Below are 26283 nucleotides of genomic sequence, written 5' to 3' on the forward strand. Positions count from 1 at the left end.
CGCTAAGAGAGTTCCACTGCTGAATTGTGATTCAACCCTTGGCATTGAGATCAGAGAATAGGATAGGATAGGATAGGATAATTTAAAATAGAATAGAATAGAATAGAATAGAATAGAATAGAATAGAATAGAATAGAATAGAATAGAATAGAATAGAATAGAATAGAATAGAATAGAATAGAATAGAATAGAATAGAAGCTGGAGGGGACCTTGGAGGTCTTGTAGTCCAGCCCGCTGCTTAAGCAGGAGAACCTACACCAATCCAACAGAAAAAGTCACTTTTTAGCACTTTGAGACCATAAGGGAGCAATGGGACATAGAGAGTTCATGATTCACTCTGTGTCCAACTTTGCCTAAGACGCTGCTAATCTGAGGTCACTTCGTTTTGCCTCCATTCCTAGCACAGGCCCCTGGAGCACAAGCTCTCCGATTCTCCTCCTGGTAGGAAGTGCTAGGCTCGGCCTACCTTTATAATTTATTTCTTGTAAATACAGGCAGTCCTCAACTTACAGCGCTTCATTTAGTGACCGTTCAAAGTTGCAACGGCACTGGAAAAAGTGACTTGCGACCATTATGCACGCGTACGACTGTTGGAGCATCCCCATGATCACGTGATCAAAATCTGGACACTTGGCAATTGGCTCATATTTATGACAGTGGCAGCAGCCTGGGGACGGGGGGGCGGGGCGGGTGTCACGTGATCCCCTTTTGCAACCTCCCGGCGGGCAAAGTCGATGGGGAAGCCAGATTCACTTAACAACCGTGTTACTAACTTAACAGCTGCATTGATTCACTGAACAATCGTGGCAAGGAAGGTGGGGCAAATCTTAACAAATATCTCACTTAGCAACAGAAATTTTGGGCTCAATCGTGGTCGTAAGTTGAGGATTACCTGTAGCTCTCCTTGCTGTTAAAATATAAAACCAGCTCTGCTAATGGTTGCTCGGGGCTAGGATTCTCATTCTAGCAAATGTTCTTGCCCACAAAGGACAACTCTGCCTCCCAACAATTTGAAAACAAGAAGACAGACAGCTGTTGAAAAATCATTTGGACCATCCAACACTGGCTAACCTGACTGATCCTTGCTCTCCAGGTGCTTACAGGGTGCAGGTGAGGTTGGGGTTCTACCTGTTAGATTATATTTAATCCTAGTAGTTGGGGATGTCAGTAGAAGATTTTTTTTATATATATAAAGCTAGGCTCCCCTGGCAATCAGAAGGAAGGATTCTATATAATTCTTTTTTCTTAGTTTCATGGCTGTCCTTATTTTATATATCAATTGAACTATCTCCCACAGCTATCTCCTCTACAAGCCCTAGTTTCAATCTGCCCATCGCAAAACGTCTGGGAGAATCTAGGAGTTTATCCATTTGGGGAAACTGAGATGCATACAGGCTCACCAGTGCAATTTTTCTGTTGCAGCACCAGTACTTTGAAACCCATTTCTCTGTGAAACTCAAGAAGCCCTCATCTCACTAGGTTTTAGGAATTTATTAGAAAGTCAACTGTGTAAGGGGAATGTTGTGTTTGAATGCAAACTTCTAGTTATTAATCCCTTGACAATTTTATTTCATCTCCTTGCAACTCAGGTTTTAGAAAACGATCTTGTGGTTTTTAGATTTTAATCACTTGCTTCTGAGCGCACCCTGGATTTTTTATTGCAAATTATTGATTGTGACCCATGGAGAGTGAACACGTTGCAGTGGTCTATGACCATATAAATAACCAAATAAGCTGAATTTTTAGAAGGTCATGAGAAAGGAATTGTTTCCTTTACAAGCAAAAGACCATTTCAAAGAGAACAAGAGAAGGAAGAAAATAATAGAAAAATATCAAACGGAGTCAGAAAAGCAGAAAGAAAATGATTCGTCTTGAAACACACCCCACAAGTGCAGGATTGGTCTAGATTCTAGAAGAGTGTTTCTCAACTTTAGCAACTTTAAGATGTGGCGACTTCAACTCCCAGAATTCCCCAGCCAGCCTGCTGGGTTGAAATCCATCCCTCTTAAAACTGCCGAGTGTAAAAAAAAATACTTATCTAGAACCATTTGGATCATAGAAACAATATTCCAAAACGTGGAAAGGAAACACAGCTAACACAGACTGTAGGCTAGACACAGGGAGCCATGCGCCCATGCTTCATCATCCTGTTTTTAGCCATAAATATCTCTTGGTTTCATTTCCATTAGCTACAGAAAAGTAATACTGTACTCACTCAGCCCCACTCAGGTATAAATATAAAACTGAAGAACCCAGAATTACGGTTAGATAGTTGCAGGTTATATCAAAGGAGAGATTGCAACATTTGTAAACCAAAGAGATCATCAAGGTATTTGGTCTCTGAATGAAAAGGCCTTTGATGGATATGGGCTCTTTTTCTGGGTTGGGGAAAAAAAATAACAGAGAGGGAAGATACTTCAGCACAGGTATCCCAGGGAAAAACATGCTGCCATGATATGAATTCTGGGTGCCTGCATCCCTGATCCAGAGCTACAGAGTGCAAAGTCCTGAAACTGTTACAAGAGAAGGTTTTCAACCTCATAGCTGAAGTAAGAATCCGAAATATGTTGGAACCCAGGAAGGTAAGAAACCAAGGCAGTTTTATGAGCCTTGTTTGGGGTGCCCAACACCTCTGATTCATCTCCTGACCCATTATTTTTCATGAACCTCAAGAGCCTCGTGTTCACCTTTCCCATTCTAACAACCATCAACCATCTCAAGATGTTTCTCCCACAAACCTGGCCCTCTGCAGATAGAGGGGAAACAGGAACAGGAACGCTGTTGGCCTCTTTCCTGACAAAAGGCTTGACGTGGTCCATCATTTGGAGTCCCCAAAGAAAGTGATATCCCAAGCAAGCCCAACTGAAGCAGAAGCGTCATAGAGTTTATGGTTGCCCGTCCCAAGCATCTTCTCAGATGAAGGTGAACTCCTTGTGGCTGGGGAGTTTGTAACCCCAGCTCTCCTTCAGCTGCTTGCAAAGAGATGCTTTTTCTTCCTCCAGTTGTGCAATGCGGTGGCATTTTTGGGACACCTCCTGTTAGTCAGGTAAACATCAGTGATTATGACACAAGTAGCAACATTTCTCCGTCCATCTGACATATTTCAAGCCTTTCTGCTCTCGAAAGGAGCTTGCAGTTGGTTACTTCCCAATTTTAGGGCTCCCTTCAACCTGCTTTGGGGCCATTTTTACTGAGCAACCAAAGATGGACAAATAATGGTCCTTCAAGAATCGATGAACTCCAACTCCCATCAATCTTACACAGCTGATACAAGGAGGATGGGAATGTCAGTTCAGTAGTATCTGGAGAGCCACAAATCTCCAGCCTGTACTAAGTTTTCATGCCATGAGGTGTGTGAGGGGAGAGAGAATGGAGTGCAACCTTTGTTGCATGCTTCTCTTTTCGACCAGATCAGGAGGCCCCACTGAGGTGCATGCAATTATTTGTGATTTTACATAAAGATTATATTTTTTAAAAAAGATGCATCTTGCCAGAGGACCTCCCAAAACCAATCTCACATAATAGATGCAAGCTGAAGTTTTAAATTCTGCAAACAGTCAGAATCTGTTTATTATAGACTATAGGTAGTCCTTGACTTTTACAGCCATTAATTTGCAGCAAATTAATTGTTAGCCATGAACCATCCATGTTCAACCGGACCCACCCACCCCCATATTTCTATCATGGATTCCAATACAAAATGCAGGACAGCCCGTTGAGTGGTTCAAACTTCATCTGAGGTGACTAATTAATATTTCGAAGGCAAATCATACTACAGGAGAAAAATAGATTGTATGAAATAAATCTAGAAATGATTTTCAAGGAATGCTTATGACAAAGGGAGATATTAAATTCTACCTGCTATTGCTAGATTACTTAGCATTACAGTCCATCAAAGATTTCTCAATAGGTTAAAATAAAATAAATAAAATAAAATAATAAAATAAAATAAAATAAAATAAAATAAGATATAAAATAAAATAAAATAAATAATAAATGCTCCATAGCAGTTCTTCTATTGTTAGATTTATTCACAGCACGCCAAAAAGCCCTTGTTCATTTTACCAAAGAAGAACTATTCTGAACTCTTAAGACGTGAATTACAGGGTAAGATGATTCCCTTTAATACTGTACAAAGTGTGCGTCCTAAAACCCACAAGCATATTTGTTTGCAGGATAGTCTGGATCTCTGGATTCCACTTCTAGTAGATCAATCTGGCACATTATAAAGTCCCAAAGGTGTTTTTATCCAAAAGACAACTGGACATCCTTGGGGTTTTTTTTTTCCTTAAAAATGTTTCATTTCTCTTCCAAGAAGCTTCTTCAGTGAACTGAACTGAAGAAGATTTTGAATGAAAAGTAAAACATTTAAAAAAAAAACAACCACCAACAGTTCAAGAAAGTACACTCACCTTTTGGAAAAAGCACCTTTGGGACAACCTTGATTTGCATGATTGAGAATCTCCATAGACACATTACAAATGCAATTTAAATCAACTGTCCCCTTTTCCATCCAAAGGAGATCAGCCAGGCTTTTGTAGTTACCTTGGTCAACAGGTGGTTCTGTTCCTTGAGCACAATGATGGCTTGCTGGTGAAATGGATTTTCTGGAGAGGAAACAGGAACCCCCCAACTTTTGAGTGGCACTTCAGGCTGCAAAGAAGGAGGGGGGGGGAATCACAGTTTAAGTGTGACTCACCACCACACTTGTATCTAGCATGAACAAGTGCTCTTTTGCTGGCCAAATTCTTACCCTATTCATACAAAAAGCTTGCAAAAGGTTCTAAGAACATGGTACAATTAAAAAGTCATTGGGAGCCATCCAGAGTTGCCTGAAAGATGGGCAGCTGGGAACATTGCCTGGGTCATAAATGTGAGGATCAGTCATACAGTTACTTATTCGGCGCCATCATTACTTCAAATGGCCATTAAACAAGGTGGCTGGTAAGTGAGGTCTATTTGTATCAGTCACCCGGCATATACCGTAGGTCTACCTTGAATACCACAATTCTGAACTGTACGATGAATGGTTGCGTAAATTAGTCTAACAAAAAAAAAAAAGGACTCGGTGTGACATAATATTAGTCTTCCAATATTTGAGAGGCTGTCACAGACAAGAGGGGACCACCCTATTCTCCAAAGCACCTGAAGGTAGGACAAGAAGCAACGAATGGAAACTTGTCAAGGAGAGAAGCAACCTAGAACTAAGGAACAATTTCCTGACAGTGAGAACAATTAACCAGTGGAACAACCTGCCTCTAGAAGCTGTGAATGTTCCAACAGTGGAAGTTTTTAAGAAGAGACTGGTCAACCATTTGTCTGAAATGGTATAGGGTTTCCTGCCCGAGCAGGGGGTTGGACTAGATGACCTCCAAGGTCCTGCTGAATCTGTCACAGGTAGTTCCCAACTTACGACTGCAACTGAGCCCAAAATTTATGTTGCTAAGTGAGACATTTGTTAAATGACTTTTGCCCCATCTTACGACCTTTCTCACCACAGTTGTTAAGTGAATCACTGCAGTACTTAAGTGAGTAATACGGTTAAGTGAATCTGACTCCCTCATTGAGCTTGCTTGTCCGATGGTCAGAAAAACAAATCACAGGATTTCGGGACACTGCAACCGTCATAAATATGAACCAGTCACCCAGCATCTGAATGTTGATCACATAACTGTGGGGATGCTGCTATGGTTGTAAGTGTGGAAAAACAGTCACAAGTCACTTTTTTCACTGCCATTTGAATTCTGGACGGCCACTAAACAGAATGTTGTAAGTTGAGGACTATCTGTGTTCTGTGATCCCACCCCTTCAGTCCTACTGACCTTTCCAGAACAAGTGAGCAAACTTTTCAAGCACAGATTGACTTCCTGGATCTTGGCCAGCAGCAGGCTGCTCTGCTTAGAGTAAGAATCTCGGCTTTCATTCTGCAGTGGTGCAAGACAGGGCAACAAATCTCAAAACTGAAAATCCAACGTCTATCCCAAATGTTCCAGTTCAAGAAATAAGAAAAAAAAAAGAGAGAGAGAGAGAATTTCTTGCATTTAAGACATCCACCACTTCAGGCGGTCCTTGACTTACAACCACAACTGAGCCCAAAATTTCTGTGGTTAAGTGAGACGTTTGCTATGTGAGTTTTGCCCCATTTTGCAACCCTTTCTTGCCACAGTTGTTTTTTTAAATCTTTATTAAATTTATTATTTAAAACATTGGACACGGTACAAACGGACTGACATACCTTCTTGTCTACAATATTCATATATATATATATGTACACATAAAATACACTTAAGATACAAATCAATTAAATATAATACAATACTTAGAACAATCAACCAGTCTATAAGTTCTAATAGAGACCTTCCTTTTGTTCCCGCCAAAGATAAAATTTATTCCAAATTTTGTAGTAACCTGATTGGTCTTTATTTTTAATTTCCAAAGTTAATTTATCCATTTCAGCGCATTCCCAAATTTTCCTTATTACCTCGTTTTCTACTGGGATTTCACTCCTTTTCCAATTCTGGGCAAATGACATTCTTGCTGCTGTACTTGCCACAGTTGTTAAGTGACTCACCGCCGTGGATATGTTAGCAACCTGGTTGTTAACTGAATCTGGCTTCCCCATTGATTTTGCTTGTCAAAAGGTCGCAAAAGGGGACTTTGGGACACTGCAATGGTCATAAGTATGAACCAGCGGCCAAGCGTCTGAATTTTGACCACGTGATCAAGGGGATGCCACAACGGTCATAAGTGCGAAAAATTGTCATAAGTCACTTTTTCCAGTGGCGAATGGTCACTATATGAACTGTTGCAAGTCGAGGACTACCTGTACTCTCTCCATGAAAGTCTGAAGACTTAATTACATATAATTACTTATAATTTAATTGCATATTCCCTTCCTGTTTTAATTTCTGATTCCACTTTGGCACAGTTGCTTTCTTTCCATGGAGTAATAAGCGACTGTAAGATTAGGTATTCGATAAAGGACTGTAGCATAAATTATGCCGACAATAATTTAGTATAATTGTTTGCTTCAGGCAAATTTCATTAATGATTTTCTGCTTTTCTTAAAATTACAAATGTAGAGTAGAATTGTGAATACACAATTCACAATTGTGATTTAGTTACTTGCAGCCCTTCCCAAAACCGGTCTATTTTATTTATTTGAATTTATTAGCCACACAAGCTTGTCCAGATGTCTTAAAACATCTCATTTACTCATATATTCATTTTATTCAACAGTATTCATAGATTGCCCCAAAATGAATGACTCTTAAAGGTAAAGGTAAAGGTTCCCCCGCACATGCGTGCTAGTTGTTTCCAACTCTAGGGGCCGGTGCTTATCTCTGTTTCAAAGCCGAAGAGCCAGCGCTTGTCCGAGGACGTCTCCGTGGTCATGTGGCTGGCATGACTAGACGCCGAAGGCGCACGGAACGCTGTTACCTTCCCACTGTAGTGGTCCCTATTTTTCTACTTGCATTTTTACGTGCTTTCGAACTGCTAGGTTGGCAGAAGCTGGGACGAGTAACAGGCGCTCACTCTGTTACGCAGCACTCGGGATTCGACCTGCCAAACTGCCGACTTTCTAATCGACAAGCTCAGCGTCCTAACCCACTGAGCCACCGCGTACTCTTACACAGTACCAATTTAGAAAGCAAGTGAAAACATAGTCATTTAAACAAGCTTTCCAGGACTGAGCTATGGAGAATATATACTATATATGTAAGAATATGCATATGGATGAAGAATATATGTATTGTAGGTAGAATCAAGGTAGTGTTAGCAACTTTGCTGTCAACTGTGATTTTATTAAAAAGTCAATTTAGTAACATTAGATATATTTAGAGGCATTTTTCCCCACTATAATTGTTTTTGTAACCTGATTAGATTTATTCTTAATTGAAATACATAGGACTAGAGACATTTGCCAGTAAATAAATGAATAAATTTGAAGGGAAGAGAGGAACACAACAGATGGTGTTGGATCATGCCTACGTCTATTCAGGAATGCTTATGGTGCTCTTATGAAGTCATTTTGAACGTTATTGGGGCTGTTTGGTTTGAGGGGTATATTTTTAACTCCTGTCAAATGATATGTTTGAAACGTAGGGAGTCCTCGACTTATGATCATCATGGAACATGCCTATCATGGTCATTAGTCATGACGATCGTAAAATAGGTCAGTCGCATGACTGACCGGATTTTATGACCTTTTTTTTTAATGGCAGTCATTACACGAATCACGATTATTAAGCAAATGTTACAGTCGTTGGACCATAAGAAAGGCTGAGTGCCAAAGAATTGAGGCCTTTGAACTATGGTGCTGGAGAAGACTCCTGCGAGTCCCTTGGACTGCAAGGCGATCAAACCGGTCAGTCCTAGAGGAGATCAACCCTGACTGCTCTTTAGAAGGTCAGATCCTGAAGCTAAAACTCAAATACTTTGGCCACCTAATGAGAAGGAAGGACTCACTGGAGAAGAGCCTAATGCTGGGAAAGGTTGAGGGCAAGAGAAGAAGGGGACGACAGAGAATGAGGTGGCTGGATGGAGTCACTGAAGCAGTAGGCGTGAGCTTAAATGGACTCCAAAAGATGGTAGAGGACAGGAAGGCCTGGAGGAACGTTGTCCATGGGGTCGCGATGGGTCAGACACGACTTCGCAACTAACAAGAACAACAGTCGTTACATGAACCAATAATTCACTATGGGGGCGGATTTGCTGAAAAACCAGAAGTAAGTGCTGAGTTTTGGCAAAACCCTGGTAAAACACAGTCTCGTGACTTCAGGACATGAAATGGCCATAAATGACCGATAAAAAGGCTGCCCACCCTGACTTACTGCCTGGGCTCCCATGTGCTTCTGCCGTTTTTGAGCTTCCAGCAGGTGGCGCTGTAACCAGTCGCGTACCTGGTTAACCATTTCCAAGCCTTGCAGCAAGGCATCGCGCTCTCTTTCCAGCTGTTGCATCTGCTTGAGCTGCAGAGAGAGGGAGGGAGGAAGGGAGGGAGGGACAGAAAGAGAGCAAGAATGAGGGAGGGAGGGAGGGAGGAAGGAAGGTGGGAGAGAGGGAGGGAGGAAGGAAGGAAGGAAGGAAGGAAGGAAGGAAGGAAGGAAGGAAGGAAAAGAGGGAGGGAGGGAGGGAGGGAGAAGGAAGGAAGGAAGGAAGGAAGGGAGGGAGGGAGGGAGGGAGGGAGGAAAAGAAAGAGAAACTGTAATTAGTGCAGCTTGCTGCTTCTTTGACTCCCAGGGGAATTTCTTTACAATGACCGGAACACTTTTAACTAGACATGAGATACCCTGAAAAGAGACCTACAGTATTAAGTCATCCCTCCCTAAGATCCATAATTTAGGAGCAGATGGGTTTGTATTCAGAAGAGTTAATGCTCAACCCTCTGTTTCAAGGACTCAAAGTACCAAGGGGGCGGACATAATCTGAGACATGAAGGGCGCTGAGAGCCAGAATAACAGGCTTGGAAATGTCCTTGGAAGTCTTCTAGTTCACCCACCAGCTCAAGCAGGAGATCCTATACCAGTGGTAGGCAACCTCGGCTCTTTTATGACTCATGGACTTCAACTCCCAGAATTCCTGAGCCAGCTTGGCTGGCTCAGGAATTCTGGGAGTTGAAGTCCATGAGTCATAAAAGAGCCGAGGTTGCCTACCCCTGTCCTATACCAATGCTAGACCAATGCTGTTCAATTTCTTCTTGAAAACCTCCAGAGTTGGAGCACCCACAACTTCTGGAGGCAAGTCATTTCACTGATTAATTGTCCTCACTGACAGGAAATTTCTCCTTAATTTCTCCTAGGTCGGATCTCTCTTTGATAAGCTTCCATCTGTTTACAGAAGAGACTCAATCTCATAACGTCTACCAATTACAACAAAAGGGATGTTTCTACCCAGAAGCAGATTCGCAGCATTTTGGCTCTTTGGAAGAAGCGCAGTTGGTTGAACTGCTAATTTGGACCTCTGGTATTTTTATTTTAAAATAAAATTCTACAGCACGCTAAAAACTGTGGATGGAGTTCTATCAAAATCAGTTTTTAGGGTGGCTTGCCATGGCATCAACATCTGCACCCAGTTAACAATAGACAGCAGAGTATCATAAATATGAAACTAAACAGTTGTTGGCAATGACAGCAGTACTGAAACAATAATTAAGTATATTAAGTAATATTGTGTAAGATGCATGCAGGCTGGTGGCGGGAAGTTGCATGCATGGATCCCTGATCCTCACAAAGACTTACCCAGACAAAGAATCTCAAAGCGTGCAGATTGCTGAGGGCCGTTCCCAGTGGGATGATGAGGATGGTGTAGCCTCCTTGAACTGCCATGGTGGCCCCGCGGTGGCAGGCAGCAGAAGCCCTGGGGACCCTATTTTGCTCTCCCTCACCAAATGTGGACTTCAAGCTAGACCTCGGAAGGAAGTTCCTGACTGTGCCAACCCTCAGCCAGAGCAACAGGTTGACCTATGAAGTGGTGAGTTTCCCTTTGCTGAAGGTCCTTTCCACAGGCTGGTAGGTCACTTCTCATGGACACTCTACGAGACCCTCGGCTGAGCTGGAGCTTTGGATTAAACAATTTCTGAGGTCCCTCCCAATTCTAGGATTCTGCAAACCACTTCTCTGATCCGCTTAGACTTCCAGACAACCAAGCTGCAACAGTAAACTATTTACGGGTTGTAAAACCCACACGGACAGCTAGCTACTCCTGCAAAGCCACCTTTGTCTCTCCTGCAACCAGGAGATCTCTTCGGACCACTCTACCATCTCCCTTCTCCTCCTTAAATCCTGCTAGCCCGCCTTCCTTCAACACCTCCTTCCTGTCCACTTCTGAAACATCCCCCTCCCAGCCTCCCCTCAACTCTCTCCCTTCTACCCCCTTTTCCCTTCCATCTGTCTATCCCTTTCCTTCTTTAGCAGCCCCCAGCCCCAAACCCTGCTGCCTCTTCATCTGTAGCCACACCTTCACCCCCGTCTCTTGATGGCTTTCTCTCTAGCTTTCGGCCCTCTGCTCTGGTTTTCCCCACTTGCTTCTCCATCTGTGGTCTTCTTCTCCATCGCTTTGTGTTGCCTGTTCTTTCCCCCCCCCTTCCATAGCCCTCTGCTTTATTCTGTGTTTCTTTCCCTCCCTATGACCCTTCCCCTGCCCTGGAGGAGGGTATATACTCAGTGTCTGGAAAATTCGGGTTTGCCCCACTCCCGCTGGACTCAGCAATTCTCAAAGCATGCCGGCTTAGACTTCAAGGTTCAGTTGCCCTGGATAATAGGACTCCTAAGCCCAGCCTTTTCAGCTGCCCACGTGAGCTCGGAAATGGAAGAGGTGAGCAGCAAGGGGAGGATTAACTTCTTTGAATGTCTAAAAACTTTGCCACCAGACTTCCGATACTGAATCAGCAAGCTCTGATGGGAGGCTTTGTTCATCGTTTTTTTTTTATCCCGTAATTTTTCCAGACCCAAGTGGGATAGGGAAAAATGGCTCGCAAGAACAAAAAGTTAGGCAAAAGACGCCATGCAAGAAAACGTGAGAAAAGTGCATTTAAAATTAGACAGGTTGCATAATTCTTTCCTTTCCCTGTCTTTGTCACTTGTTTAAGGACAGGTTTGAGCCCAAAATTTATGCTGCTAAATGAAACATTTATATAAAAAAAATGGGGAGTTTGCCCCATTTTACCACCGTTCTTGCCACCGTTGATAAATGAATCAGCGTAGTTATTAAATTAGTCAAATTGTTGTTGAGAGAATCTGGCTTCCTCATTGACTTTGCTTGTCAGACGACAAGCAAATGGGGATCACGTGATCCCAGGACACTGCAACCATCGTAAATATGAGTCAATTGTCGAAGCGTCTGAATTTGGGATCACATGGCCATGAGGATGCTAGAACCGTCATACGTGTGAAAACTGCCTGTAAGTCACTTTCTCCAGTGCCGTTGTAACTCTGAACGGTCACCAAATGAATTGTTGTAAGTCGAGGACTGCCTGGATTAACTCAGAAACCTTTAAGAGAGCAGAGCAGGTGTGTGTGTGTGTGTGTGTGTGTATGATCTCGTTTTGCCGTGCATGAAACTGATGTGGATTTTTTAAGATTTGAATAAACGGAAGTGGGGAAGTGGAAAGGGGAATGGGGAGAGAGAGGAGACAGGAAAGGTGAAGCCAAGCGAAGGAAGGTAAGAGAAGGAAAGGAGACTAATCTTTTACTTAGCTCTCTGGAATCATTCTCTGGATCCCCTTACCATTTCATATTCCACATCACCGGAAATAGTGTGTCTACGCGGTTCCTTTGGAGTCATCCTGCACCTCCCACTTTGGGACAAAAAGCTGTTTGTACTCCTGGATCGAGTGACTCCTTTCCCATCAGATTCTCCTGGAGAAAAAAGGAGAGAAGGTTGCTGGGGTGTTGTTGTTGTTGTTTCTTAGATTCCCCTCCCCCTTTTAACTATGAACTATTTGGTTCTGTTTCTGCCAGATGATTTTACAAAAATGAAGGCGCTAATACAGGTTTGGCTCTTTTATGACTTGCGGACTTCAACTCCCAGAATTCCTGAGCCAGCCATGCTGAGGAGAAAGGGAGAGGTTTCCAAGCTGAGCCATGCTGGCTCAGGAATTCTGGGAGTTGAAGTCCACGAGTCATAAAAGAGCCAAGTTTGCCTACCCCTGCTTTAGAGCCTTAAGATAATTGTATAAGAATTTGAATTAATAAATAATTCATTTAATAAAACTAACACAGGGACTGTTTTCTTCCTGAAAGCTGCAACCTCCAATTATGCTAATTTCAGGAGATTCTAGGAGGCATCTTGAGATGTTGGATTTGGACCAAGCCAGCCTTTTTCATCTCTATTGAAAGGAAACCAAAATCTGGAGCGGATCTCAGCTGAGTGGATCCCCTCATTTTTCATCCTACCGTGTTTCCCTGAAAATAAGACCCAACTGGAAAATAAGCCCTACCGTGATTTTTCAGGATGCTCGTAACATAAGCTCCACCTCAAAAATAAGCCCCGGTTAAAATCGTCACCCAGATGGATGCATTTAGTACCGTATTTCCCTGAAAATAAGACCTAACTGGGTAATAAGCCCTAATGCCTCTTTTGGAGCAAAAATTAATGTAAGACATGGTCTTATTTTCGGGGAAACAAGGTAAGTGGAATTTCCAGGCACAACCATCTTACTTTTTCTCAATAACCAGTTGAGGAAACCTAGTGAGATGAATCAGCCCCATCACCTACAGCAGGGGTAGGCAACCTCGGCTCTTTTATGACTCATGGACTTCAACTCCCAGAATTCCTGAGTCAGCTGACTCAGGAATTCTGGGTGTTGAAGTCCATGAGTCATAAAAGAGCCGAGGTTGCCTACCCTTGAATAGAGTTTCTCTACTGTACCTATATATTGAGTGTCTATGGAGATTCTCAACTATCTTCGTAATGGTTGTTCCAAAGGTGGGTTGTTTTTTTCCAAAAGGCAACTGGACTTTCTTTTCCATGTCAATCCTTCTTATTAGTTTATAATATAAAATACAAAAATACAAGAGCAAATAATAGGAAAAATAGGAGAGGGAAAAGGGAAGAGAAAAGTGTAGAGAAGAAGGGAAAAAGAAAGAAAACGCATTGACTTGCGACTCCCTTTGGTGCATAGACTAGGAGGTAACATCGAACCTCAGTTTTCTACTTTTACGTATAAACTAGCCATTTCTATAACAACAGATCTATCTAATCAGTAAAGCCCAAAATCAAAGTTTCATTTTTTTTCCTTGGTGGAGCAGTGGGCTAATGCCTCCTTAAGTAACACCAGCTGCCTGCAATTAGTGCAGGTTCGAGTCCCACCAGGCTCAAGGTTGACTCAGCCTTCCATCCTTCCGAGGTAGGTAAAATGAGGACCCAGATTGTTGGGGGCAATAAGCTGACTTTGTAAGAATGCCGCTTGGGGTGTGTGTGAAAGCCCTAATAAGCAGGCATATACATAGAATGAAGGCTACTGCTAAGCTTGTAAGCTGCCCTGAGTCTTTGGAGAAGGGCGGGATATAAATGGAATTAAAATAAAAAATAAAAATAAAGTCCAGACACAGTTTCCAAGTAGAAACAAAAGTACTTGTGTTTTTTTTCTTCTCTTTTATCAAAGCAGTCCATTTAGCCATCTCTGCTAACTCCATCAGCTTTTGCAGCCATTCATCCATTGTAGGGATCGAAGCGTCCTTCCATTTTTTTGCACAAAGTAATCTTGCTGCCATCAACATATAAAGTTCCACATTTTTGTTCCAATACTTTTTTTCATGAAACACAAAAGAAAGGTTTCTGGGCCACTGGACTTTTTCTTTGAAAATGTTTTTCTTCTCATCCAGAGAGCTTCTTCGGTATCACATCCCACTACACGTTCTCATAACGAAGTAAGAACTATTTCACAAAATCAATTTCAATTTCAAACGTACTTTCATGAAATCCCCACTTCTCCCACTAACCTAAACTAGTATTAATGTGACATTAAAGGCACAACCATAGAGCTAGCAAAAAAAAAGTGATGAGGTACGTTTTGATATCTAATTAGCCCTTTCATTAAAGCCATGCCACAAGGGGTAATTGATTAACCGAGCCAGAAGTGGCTTGGGTCTGATGAGATTCATTGCCCAAGCTGATCTCCTAGAGACAGAATTAATGAGAAAAAGCTGCTCATTACATAGATGAAGATTCTTCATTGCTGGGTGATATCCTGTCTATTCTCTTATTCAAGATAAGGTAAAGGTAAAGGTTCCCCCGCACATGTGTGCTAGTCGTTTCCAACTCTAGGGGCCGGTGCTCATCTCTGTTTCAAAGCCGAGGAGCCAGCGCTTGTCTGAGGATGTCTCCGTGGTCATGTGGCCGGCATGACTAGACGCCAAAGGCGCACGGAACGCTGTTACCTTCCCACCGTAGTGGTCCCTATTTTTCTACTTGCATTTTTACGTGCTTTCGAACTGCTAGGTTGGCAGAAGCTGGGACGAGTAACAGGCGCTTACTCTGCTATGCGGCACTCAGGATTCGACTAGCCAAACTGCCGACCTTCTGATCGACAAGCTTAGCGTCCTAACCCACTGAGCCATCACGTCCCTTTATTCAAGATAGACAGATTGATTAGTGCCACCTCCATAATGATCTGTCCCTAACCTGGTCTTTCAAGTCTTCCAATAGTGTCCCCACCCCCTACTTGATACTGGTCATCATCTTCTCTTTCCCTCCACCATTCCCATCATTAGAGACTTCTCTAGGCCTTCATAAAGTATCCAAAGTGGGATAATTTGAGCTTGGTCATTTGTGCTTCTAGTGAGAACTGTGGCTTGTTTAGTTTGATGATCCATTTGTTTCTTTTCTTTTCTCAGAAGTCTTCTCCAACATCAAGGTGTCAATACTCTTTCTACTGCGCTTCTTTGAAAACCAAATTTTGGATTCCTGGGCAAACAATTTTCTGCATGATTCTGATCATTGTTAAGTAAAGACACATCCTGGCATCTGTCAACTCCTTTAAGTAGACCAAATCAAGAGATCAACTCTACAGGAAAACTAAAAATACTTTGATTGCGACAGGCTATCATAACAGAATCTTGCAAGTTTGATTGTGCTATACTATTTCCTCCATCTTATAATTCAGTGAATTAGGGAGTTGTCTGATCTGTTTCCAAATATTATCTCACCTTTCCGGACTTTAAAAAACCTTCTACCCTTTGTGGCCTTGGCAACCCAGCTTCCATCCAGGTTATCTTCCTTACTCCTTACAATATCTTCTCCAATGTAGTCTTTGTTGTATTCCTTGATCTTAATCAGAAGCACCCAGTAAGTTAGAACTGAAGAATCTTCTTGGATGAGCAAGAGAAACCAAAGGTATCAGTACAGATTAGGCAAGACCTCGCTCAAAAACAGTAACTGTGAGAGGGACCTTGGAGTCCTAGTGGACGATTACTTGACTATGAGCCAACAGTGTGCAGCTGCCGCCAAAAAAGCTAATACAATCCTGGCTTGTATAAACAGAGGCATAGAATCAAGATCACACAAAATATTAGTACCACTTTATAAAACCCTAGTAAGACCACACCTGGACTACTGCAACAATTTTGGTCACCATACTACTAAAAAGATGTTGAGACTTTGGAAAAAGTTCAGAGAAGAGCAACTAAGATAATCCAAGGCCTGGAGACTAAAACAAATGAAGAACAACTGCAGGACTTGGGTTTGGCTGGTCTAAAGAAAAGAAGAAATAGGGGTGACATGATAGCAGTATTCCAGTATTTGAGGGGCTGCCACAAAGAGGAGAGGGTCAAATTATTCTCCAAAGCACCAGAGGGCAAGACAAGAAACAATGGTTGGAAACTGACCAAAGAGAGAAGCAATCTGGAATTAAGGAGAAATTTCTTAACAGTGAGGAGAATTAACCAGTGGAACAGCTTGCCTCCAGAAATCATGGGCACTCTGTCACTGGAGATTTTTAAGAAGAGACTAGACAGTCACTTGTCTGAAATGGTATAGGTTCTCCAGCTTGAGCAGGGGGCTGGACTAGAAGACCTCCAAGGTCCCTTCCAGCTCTATTCTATTCATTTTCAAAGAAAAACCAAGACAGTCCAGATGCCTTTTGGAAAAGCATCTTTGGGACTTCATGTAGGTTCTAAATAACAAAGGATCTCCAACCACAGAGCTTGTAGACTGTTTCTCACCAAGTCACAGGGATCTGCCATGCACAATTTATGGTGCAGCAACCTCAAGGCAACCTAATTACAACCCTGCCAGCTACCACCTGTTTTTGCCAGCCAGTATTTCGAAACAAAGGGTGCTGAAGACTTCTGCCAGATCACAGTTTGTCCTGAATCAACTGCAATTGGCTTCTGTGGCCCTAACATAGGCACCACTGAATCTAGGAAGCTGATCTGAACAAAACAAATGAAGAACAACTGCAGGACTTGGGTTTGGCTGGTCTAAAGAAAAGAAGAAATAGGGGTGACATGATAGCAGTATTCCAGATAGTCCTCGAGTTATGACCATAACGGAAGCTGCCCTTCAGGGTCGTAACTTGTGATAAGTCGTAAATCAGGTCACCCAGGTAACTGAGCCAATTTTACAATCTTTTTTTTTGTAGAAATCATAAAGCGACCATCATGGTCATTGAACAATACAAAAAAATAATCCTGTTTTCAGCAAAACCTTTATAAAACCCAGTCCATATAACTGTGGGACACAGCAAATGGCCATAAACGCAGTCTGGTTGCAAAGTGCCCTGATATGATTGTGAGGGGGATCCTTCTGTCAGAACTTCGAACTTCGAATCCGGATCACAAACACTCCCAGGGGCAGTCTGTCATCATTTCAAACGGTCGCTAAGCAGCCTGTCGTAAGTCAAGGACTACCTGCAACGGCGGTTTCACACAGCCTTGTCCCCTGCACCAGGAAACATGGAAGAAACGGACCAAATCCAGGTTGGTCAGGTACTTCTGGAGCGAAGGGCCATGAAATCAATGGCCACAGCTGGGTTTGAACCATTTGGCCAGGCATATATGAGGTCTCCTGTGCATGGGACGAGTGGTGCCAGCCATCAATCACGGATCGTGGGGCAGCTGCTCAATGAAGCGGTTCTGGGTCAGCTCGACAGATGGAAGGACTTCTGAGGCACAGTGCCAAATGCTTGAAGCCGCAGCCACCATCTCCCCACTGCGTAGGCCGCAGCTAAGAGATCAGCTGTCAGTCAGAAGGCCCACCGAAGCCATTTCACCACCAACGGATATTCTCTGTGATTCTCCCCGATGCTAACAGGCCTCTTAATTTCCTCACCCAATCAGAAGTGTGCTCTGATTTTCTGCTTCCCCAGCTCTTGACTTAATTCATTCTGGCAGGCATTTGGGCAAATCTTCTCGGATCAAAGTCATGTGAAGAAACAGGCTCCCTTCCTCCACGAATTCAATTAAGGGAAACTGACAGTCGGCAAAGCAAACACAAATCGGGCTTCTGGCTAGAAACGCTGGGGCAATGGGACTGCTAGGAGGAAATTACACGGGAGCCCTCGACTTATAACGGTTTGTTTAGTGACTGTTCAAAGTTACAGCGGCACTGGAAAAAGTGACTTGTGTCTGGTTTTCCCAGTTAAGACCATTGCAGCATCCCCAGGGTCAGTCACGGGATCAGACTTTGGATGCTTGGCAACTGGTTCATATTTATGACTGCTGTCGTGTCCTGGGGGGGGGGGGTGTCACGTGAACAGCTTTTGCGACCTTCTGACAAGCGAAGTCAAGGGGGAAGCCAGGTTCATTTACTAATTTAACAACTGCAGTGATTCACTTAACAACGGTGGCTGGAAAGGTTGTAAAATGGGGCAAAGCTGACTTAATAAAGGTCTCACTTAATAAACATAAATTTGGAGCTCAGTTGTGGTTGTAAGTCTAGGACTACCTACAAGAGTAGCCAATCAGATGCTCCAGCGGGCAAGACCAGACGTTTTGCTTAAGCATAGCCCAGTTTCAAAATGGTGATAACTTCAATCAGGTGAAAACATGGCTCTAGTGAGCAATGAGTTGGTTTTCAAATACCCCAAATGGTACTGTGACCTACTATCTTAATGGGGTGGGAGAGTGACCATTTGAAACAATAATGGACACCCCCCCCCCAAAAAAAAGGTACTTATTATGACTGGATTTGAAATTCTGAGGGCTGACCCCGCCCCCCCAGTCACGTGACTGGATTTTGGGTGCTTAGCAACCAGCCCATATTTACACCCAATTTGCAGCATCCCGTAGTCACATAACCGCATTCTGCTAAAAATACCTACGGTGAACAATGCTTAAAAAGCACTGCATTCACTTAAAGGATAAATGATGGATGTAGGTCGAGGACTACCTGAGTGAGCATGCAAGCCTATCTTAATACAGGTAGACCTTGACATTTGTTTTGTGACCGTTCAAAGTCACGACGGCACTGAAAAAAGTGTCTTATGACCGGTTTTCACGCTTGCGACTGTTGCAATATCTCCTTCCTCACATGTTCAAAATACAGATGCTTGGCAACTGACTCATATTTATGACGGTTGCAGTCTCCCGGGGTCACGTGATCACCTTTTGCGAACTTCTGACAAGCAAAGTCAACGGGGGAAGCCAGATTCACTTAACAATCATGCTACTAATTTAACAACAGCAGAGATTCACTTAACAATTGCGGCAAGAAAGCCCAGTTTCAAAACAATAATATTTATCAGGCAGAAAAATTAGACTTCTGAGAAACTGTATAGGCCAATCTCTCATATCACGAGCTACTTTCAACTTTCCCCCTTCTATTGCTGATGTTGTCTCCATCCCACTTGGCTAATGACTGGCTGGGAAGATAGGAATGATACCTTAACCAATTGCAGAAAGTAATTTGTTTTTTTAAAAAGCTTGCTTGCAAAACAAAACAAAAACAAAAAAACCTCAGGCACACATAGTTCCGATCAGAATCTCATTGACGGTTTTAAGCTGCCTGTTTCTTTTCTCTGCTCTTTTTATTTTTTATTTTTATTTCTGTTTCCTCTGTAGCTATATTGCTTGCAAATCATTTTGGGAAGACAATGAAGAGCTGATATACGAACATAACTAATAAAAAGGAAAGAAAGAAAGAAAGAAAGAAAGAAAGAAAGAAAGAAAGAAAGAAAGAAAGAAAGAAAGAAAGAAAGAAAGAAAGAAAGAAAGAAAGAGGAAGGAAGGAAGGAAGGAAGGAAGGAAGGAAGGAAGGAAGGAAGGAAGGAAGGAAGGAAGGAAGGAAGGAAGGAAGGAAGGAAGATTATGGTGTTGAACTTTCTTTCACAAATCCGTTCGGGATAAGGTGGTGACTAGGGGGGTGTCCAATGGAGAAAGTGGAGAACAGGCAAGCCCATCTGCTACCGGAAGAAATGGGGAATTGGGAGAGAAAGGAAAGCCACCCCCCAATTGTTTTTCTGCTGTTTTCTAATCCCACTCCCACCCTGCTAGCCTCCTGTCTCTCTACGGCCCATTAAGGAAAGCTCCTTATCACGGAGGAAGTTGGATCAGAGCAGCTGGTAAGAGGATTGGTTATCTCTACAGCTTGGGGAGCCCGGCTTAGGTCCACTCAATCCCTTACCGTATGTTGAGGGCTTGTTGGGGTCATGTCGATGCAGGGTGGGGGAGAGAAGGCTTTTGTAGCAAGAGAAGGAAAGTTAGCCCGTCACCTCCCTAGCTAGCATTTGCCCTAATAAAGGAGAATGTTTGTAGCTCAGGGTTAAAATGAAGGGTCCTTGGTTGTTTTTCTACAGACGTTTCATTACCAAACTAGGTAACATCATCAGTGCTAGTAAAGAGTGGGATTATATTCTAGTGGCTTGCCCTGTCAGTGTTGGCGGAGGGGGTCTTGCAAGCTCTTTGGTTTGGCTGTTTACTGTTAGCTCGTTTGGCAGTTCAACGATTGGTGCATTGTGTACTTCTTGATTGTTGGAATTAATCAACATTGATTAATTCAACATTGGAATTAATCTATGCTCATCTGGGTGCCAATTGCTGGTGGGAAAGTGTTTTGGTCTTTGTGTTGTTCCCTTTTTGGGCTTGTGGATTTATTCTTCGCAGTATTTGTCTTTTCCTTCTTATCTCTGCAACTGCAACGCCTTCTCTTATCCTGTCACAGGCCTTTTCCCAATTTCCACCTAACTGTGGCCCAACTGGGACCTTCTTTCTGACATGTCCCCATGACACTGACTTCATCTGGTCACCATGGATGCAAGTCAAGGTCATCCTGAGCTCCACTCCCAATGAGGGTGAAGGCTCGTCCTCCGAGCTTAGGGGTTGGTTTCCGAACGTTTCGTTACCAGGCTAGGGTAACATCTTCAGCAGAGTTTACGGGACGTCAGTGTCGGTGTTCTGCTTATAAGGGCTTCAGGTGTGGGTGTGTCAAGTGAGGGTCTTGTGATGGGTCAGTGTGAGAACACTGACCCTGACATCGCCTAAACTCCACTGAAGATGTTATCTAATCTGGCAACAAAATGTTTGGAAACCAACCCACAACTCGCAGAATGAACCTTCACCCTCATCTTACACCTGAACTATAGATATTTGCCAGTATTGCAAATCTATTCACAATGGCAGTCTTCTCCCCCCGCCCCCACCCCCTCTTCTGAAACTGCCCAAGGACAACCCGAAGGCAGGTGGAATCTGCTAGCTTTATTCCTTTTAATTTGGAGAAAAGTCAAGAGAAATAGTTTCAAACAGAGATCGCAGAGGGAGGAGACTGACCGCAACAGCCTTGTGCCTGTGACCCACGCTTGGCAAAAGACCAGAGGGGTGAGAATTGAAATGTAGGAAGTTGTTGACCTACAACCATTCATTTAGTGACTGTTCAAAGTTACAACAGCACTGAAAAAAGTGTGTCGTGGTCAGCTTCCACGCTTACGACCATTACAGCATCCGCATGATCCCATGATCAAAGTTTGGACGCTTGGCAGCTGGCATGAATTTCTGACAGTTGCACGGTCCATGCGATCACCTCTTCTTTTTTTGTATCTAAAACCAAAGTTCATACTACAAGGGAGGGAGGGAGAAATGCTGTCTGTCTTGGTAACAATATAAAAATCCTCAAATCTCAAGATATCTGTCAGAATCCATTTGTATCACATTCATAAATGTATGTTTAAAACATCATCTCCCCCCCCCATGGATTCTGCCATCTTCCGAATAAGGAGGAGCGCATGTGGATTCAGCCTGCCTTAGGTTATTTCAAAGACCAAGGGAAACCTTTTGAACTGGGGGAACAAAGGGGAGGGTTAGGGAAGAAGGCATCTGGCCTGTGTCTCCATTTGAATCTGCAGAGGAAGAAGGCAATAACCATAAAGATTCGAAGTTCCCTTTTTCCCACGAAAGGGATGACACGAAGTAAAATGATGGGGGGCTGACCAAATGGGGTTGAGGGAAGGGGGGTTGAACCGGGAACCCTTTATAAAGTTTCAATTTGTAAAATAATACCAAGTCCTGTCTTGTATTTCCACAACCAAGCAAGTCCTAGTAAAAATTCCTTTTGGACTAGAACTGACTCCAAGAGTTTTTGTTTTCCTAAGACGTGGATTGGGTGGGTCCTGACAATATCTTTTTCAAAGAGGGAGGAGGAGGAGGAGGAGGAGGAGGAGGAGGAGGAGGAGGAGGAGGAGGAGGAGGAGGAGGAGGAGGAGGAGGAGGAGGAGGAGGAGGAGAAGAAGAAGAAGAAGAAGAAGAAGAAGAAGAAGAAGAAGAAGAAGAAGAAGAAGAAGAAGAAGAAGAAGAAGAAGAAGAAGAAGAAGAAGAAGAAGAAGAAGAAGAAGAAGAAGAAGAAGAAGAAGAAGAAGAAGGATGCAGTGTGGAAAAGTCATTTGGAAACTTCATTTTTCATCTTGAAAAACCCATCTCCGTCACAGTGTATCTTCTTCTGCTTATTCAGAATCAATCTAGATTGAACGCAGAGCAGAATACAGGCCAGATTCTAGGTAGTCCTCAACTTACGACCACGATTGAGCCCAAAATTTCTGTTGCTATGTGAGACATTTATTAAGTGAGCTTTGCCCCATTTTATGACTTTCTTGCCAGAGTTGTTAAGTGAATCACTGCAACTGTTAAGTTAGTAACATGGTTGTTAAGTGTATCCGGTTTCCCCATTGACTTTGTTTGTCAGAAGGGATGCTGCAACCATCATAAATATGAACCAGCATCCGATTTTTAATCTCATGACAGTTGGGATGCTGCAAAAGTCCTAAGTGTGAAAAACGGTCATAAGTCACATTTTTGAATGCCATTGAAACTTTGAATATTTACTAAATGGATCGTTGTAAATTGAGGACTACCTGTACTGCAGGGGTTTTTTTATTTCTTCCTAGGAATTCTTGGCAACGTACATTACTTATTTCCTTGATTTATCTTTACAACAACTCTGTATAGTAGAAAAATAATGATTTGTTCAACATTAAGAGCCATGGTGGCACAGTGGTTAGAATGCAGTATTGCAGGCTAATTCTGCCGACTGCCAGGAGTTCGATCCTGACCGGTTCAAGGTAGACTCGACCTTCCATCCTTCTGAATTCGGTAAAATGAGGACCCAGATTATTGGGGACAACATGCTGGCTCTGTAAATCGCTTAGAGAGGGCTATAAAGCACCGTGAAGTGGTATATAAGTATTAAGTGCTATTGCTATTGCTATCTGCTCACAATATCATGTGAAAAATTAGACCAGACTGCTAACCACTCATCTCAAGAGTTAGGTTACAGGTAGTCCTCAACTTACGAGCATACTTGAGCCTAAAATTTTCATTGCTAAGTGAGACAGTTGTTAAGTGAATTCTGTCCCATTTTATGACCCTTCTTGCCACAGTTGTTAAGTGAATCCCTGCAGCTGTTAAGTTGTTAAGTGGCTTCCCTATTGATTTTACTTGTCCGAAGGTCACAAATGGTGGTCATGTGACTCCAAGACCCTGCAACAGTCGTCAACATGAGGATCTGAATTTGAATCGCATGACCATGGGGAAACTGCAATTGAGTTAAGCGTGAAACACGGTCATAAGTCACTTTTTTCAAGGACATTGTAACTTCCAATGGTCACTAAATGAACTGTTGTAACTCGAGGACTACCTGTATTGTATTTCTCCATTTTCAAGGGACCCCAGTAGAATATTATTTCCAGTGCCATAAAATACTGCAGCTGCCGGATTTCCTGCAGTCCAAATTGTCCCAAAGGGGCTTTCTCGAAACGCAACTGGACTTTGTTTTTCCTTGAAGAATTTTCGCTTCTTACCCAAGAAGCTTCTTCAGATCAAGGAAAGAAACGAAGAAAAGTCAACTTGCCTTTTGAAAAAGCACCTTTGGGACAACCCTGACCTGGATGACGGAGAATCTCCACAGACACCTAGTCCAAATTGCTATCTATTCTTTTTATCTTTGCTTGATGGCACTCCACAAAATAAACGCTTCCAGCTGAAGGCTCTTTGTTTTAATTAGCCATTTTCTGCCCTACTTTCCTGTTATTTAAAGGCATGGCACTCGTCCATTCTGCCAGTCCCTAATCTCAGATGTCAGCTTCCCAATTTTCAACTGCAGGCCTATTGATCCAGCAAGTTGGAAAGGAACAGAACGCAATCTAAATTAATTTCCCGCAGAGAAAAAACGGGAACACTTTCCCTCTTAAACTCTGCCAGTAGATATCCTTCTGTGCAATCTGGGCTGGAGTATTTTTCCCAGGCTGGCTGGACGGCAAAGAACCCAGCACAATTTTTTGCAATGAGGCTTGCAAAGTTCCAAAGGCGAAACAGGGCAGAACCAGTTAATCAAACATTTTAGGAAGAGTCCCCCGCAAGAAACCAGGAGCGTCATGACTTCCTAGCTCACTTATTTCCAGATTTAATCTGAAACTCAAAGAGTTCTGAAATTGCAGAATAACCTTAAAGATTATATACAGGCAGTCCTTGACTTACGACCCCAGTGGAGACCAAACTTTCTGTCGCTAAGCGAGATGGTTGTTCTGTGTTTTGCCCTATTTGATGACCTTTCTTGCCACAGTTGTTAAGAGAATCGCTGCAATTGTTAATATGGTTATGAAGTGAATCTGGCTTTTCCCTTGCCTTTTCTTGTCAGAAGACCGCAAAAGGGCATCATGGGACTCCGGGACACTGCGACCGATATCAGTATGAATCAGTTGCCGAGCATCCAAATTTTGATCATGTAACCCTGGGGATGCTGCAAGGGTCATAAGTATAAAAAATGATCATAAGTCGCTTTTTTTGGTGCCATTGTAACTTTGAATGGTCACTATAAAGGAATGGTTGTAAGTTCGAGGATTAGCTGTAGTCCAGTCCCCCTTTGATCTCTTGGCACCCCATCTGTGGATGCCAGTGGCCACCTCGAGATGTTCTCATTTCTCCTGTTTCACTTTGCTTCTCTTTCAGAAAACAAAGCCCCCACCCCGATTTCCAAACACCATTCTAGGCTGCACTAACAGACGGATAGAATCAAGATCACATGAAGGGTTAATACCACTTTATAACGCTTTCCTAAGGCCACACAGGGAATACTGCATCCAGTTTTGGTCACCACGATGTAAAAAAGATGTTGAGACTCTAGAAAGAGTACAGAGAGAAGAGCAACAAAGACGATTAGGGGCCTGGAGGCTAAAACTTATAAGGAACGGTGGCTGGAATTATGTCCAGTTTAATGAAGAGAAGGACTAAGGGGGGAACATGATAGCAGTGTTCCAATATCTCAGGGGCTGCCCCAAAGAAGAGGGAGTCAAGCTATTCTCCAAAGCGCCCGAAGGCAGGACAAGAAGCAACGGATCGAAACCGATCAAGGAGAGAAGCAACCTGGAATTAAGGAGAAACTTCCTGACAATGAGAACAATTAACCAGTGGAACAAGCTGCCTCCAGAAGTGGTGGATGCTCCAACACTGGAGGTTTTTAAGAAGAGACTGGACAACAACCATTTGTCTGAAATGGTATAGGGCAGGGGTAGGCAACCTCGGCTCTTTTATGACTCATGGACTCCAACTCCCAGAATTCCTGAGCCAGCCAAGCTGGCTCAGGAATTCTGGGAGTTGAAGTCCATGAGTCATAAAAGAGCCGAGGTTGCCTACCCCTGGTATAGGGTTTCCTGCCTGAGCAAGGGGTTGGACTAGATGACCTCCAAGGTCCCTTCCAACTCTATTCTGTTCTGTTCTGTTCTACTTACGTGTCCGAATCGTCTTCTTCACCTGGGCAGCTCCACTGCTTCCCCAATCCGCCTCCTCGGCTGCTCCTTCTTCGGTTTGGAAGAGGGCAATTCTCAACCCGGCCACTAGGCGGGGAAAACTTAAAAAGCCCCCGTGCGGCTCGGCCACCTGCTGGAGAGCCTGCAGGACCCCGGCTGGGATCTCTTGCTGGTCCTCTTGGGGGGCCACCCCGGAGCCGCCCCGCCCCCAGCGGCTCTCGATCTCCGAGATGTGGACGCTCCCTTTGCCTTGGTCGTCCAAGATTTCGAAGAGGATCCGGAGACTCTGGAGGAAGGGGCGGGGGAGGCGGGCTCCGCTCGGAGGAGGGTCTTCGGCGATGGGGGGAAGGGAAGGGGTCGCCAGCCCCCCCGAATTCATCCGGATGGTGGGGGAGCCCTCCCCGAAGGCGGAAGGGTTTAGATTTGGGGCAAGGGGGGGGGGCGGGTTGAGCAGCCTCCTGGCTGGGACGGAGAAAGTTGGAAGTTCTTGGGATGAGACTGGAAAGCTCCAATTATTATTATTATTATTTTTTGGGGAAGGATGCAATAATTCTGCCGGGCAGAGAGAAGCGGAATCGGAGTGAAGCGGGCTCGGCGGGAAAGGAGGCCGGCG

General features: G+C 43.5%; 2 protein-coding genes and 1 long non-coding RNA gene across 3 annotated transcripts in view; 2 read left to right on the plus strand and 1 right to left on the minus strand.

Moving 5' to 3' along the window:
• The window catches only part of VWA7 (von Willebrand factor A domain containing 7), a 55714-nt gene extending 45255 nt beyond the window's left edge, over window positions 1-10459 (plus strand). Inside the window, exon 18 of the mRNA XM_081317761.1 lies at window positions 9804-10459. The gene's annotated coding sequence lies outside the window, so the exon portion shown is untranslated. The remainder of the gene's footprint in view (window positions 1-9803) is intronic.
• On the minus strand, window positions 1536-26067 carry SAPCD1 (suppressor APC domain containing 1). The gene is made up of 6 exons (XM_081317770.1): window positions 25653-26067; window positions 12230-12360; window positions 8836-8973; window positions 5824-5925; window positions 4547-4654; window positions 1536-3036 (listed from the first exon to the last, which is right to left on the minus strand). The coding sequence occupies exons 1-6, from the start codon at window positions 26047-26049 to the stop codon at window positions 2914-2916; spliced, it is 999 nt and encodes a 332-aa protein (XP_081173896.1). The 5' UTR covers window positions 26050-26067; the 3' UTR covers window positions 1536-2913.
• On the plus strand, window positions 10532-19661 carry LOC308662209. The gene is made up of 2 exons (XR_014025127.1): window positions 10532-11317; window positions 19504-19661. It is a non-coding gene; the product is annotated as an uncharacterized lncRNA (long non-coding RNA).
• Window positions 26068-26283: the final 216 nt, after the last annotated feature.

This window comes from Vipera berus (genome assembly GCF_964194415.1).
Source record: "Vipera berus genome assembly, chromosome: 2".
Classification (NCBI taxonomy): domain Eukaryota; kingdom Metazoa; phylum Chordata; class Lepidosauria; order Squamata; family Viperidae; genus Vipera; species Vipera berus.

Coding starts and splice junctions, on each gene's coding strand:
- SAPCD1 (XM_081317770.1), bottom strand. CDS start 26,049: ATGAATTCGGGGGGGCTGGCGACCCCTTCCCTTCCCCCCATCGCCGAA. Junction 5,926..8,835: donor AGCACATGGGAGCCCAGGCA/GTAAGTCAGGGT, acceptor GCACCACTGCAG/AATGAAAGCCGAGATTCTTA. Junction 4,655..5,823: donor TGCTCACTTGTTCTGGAAAG/GTCAGTAGGACT, acceptor CCTTCTTTGCAG/CCTGAAGTGCCACTCAAAAG.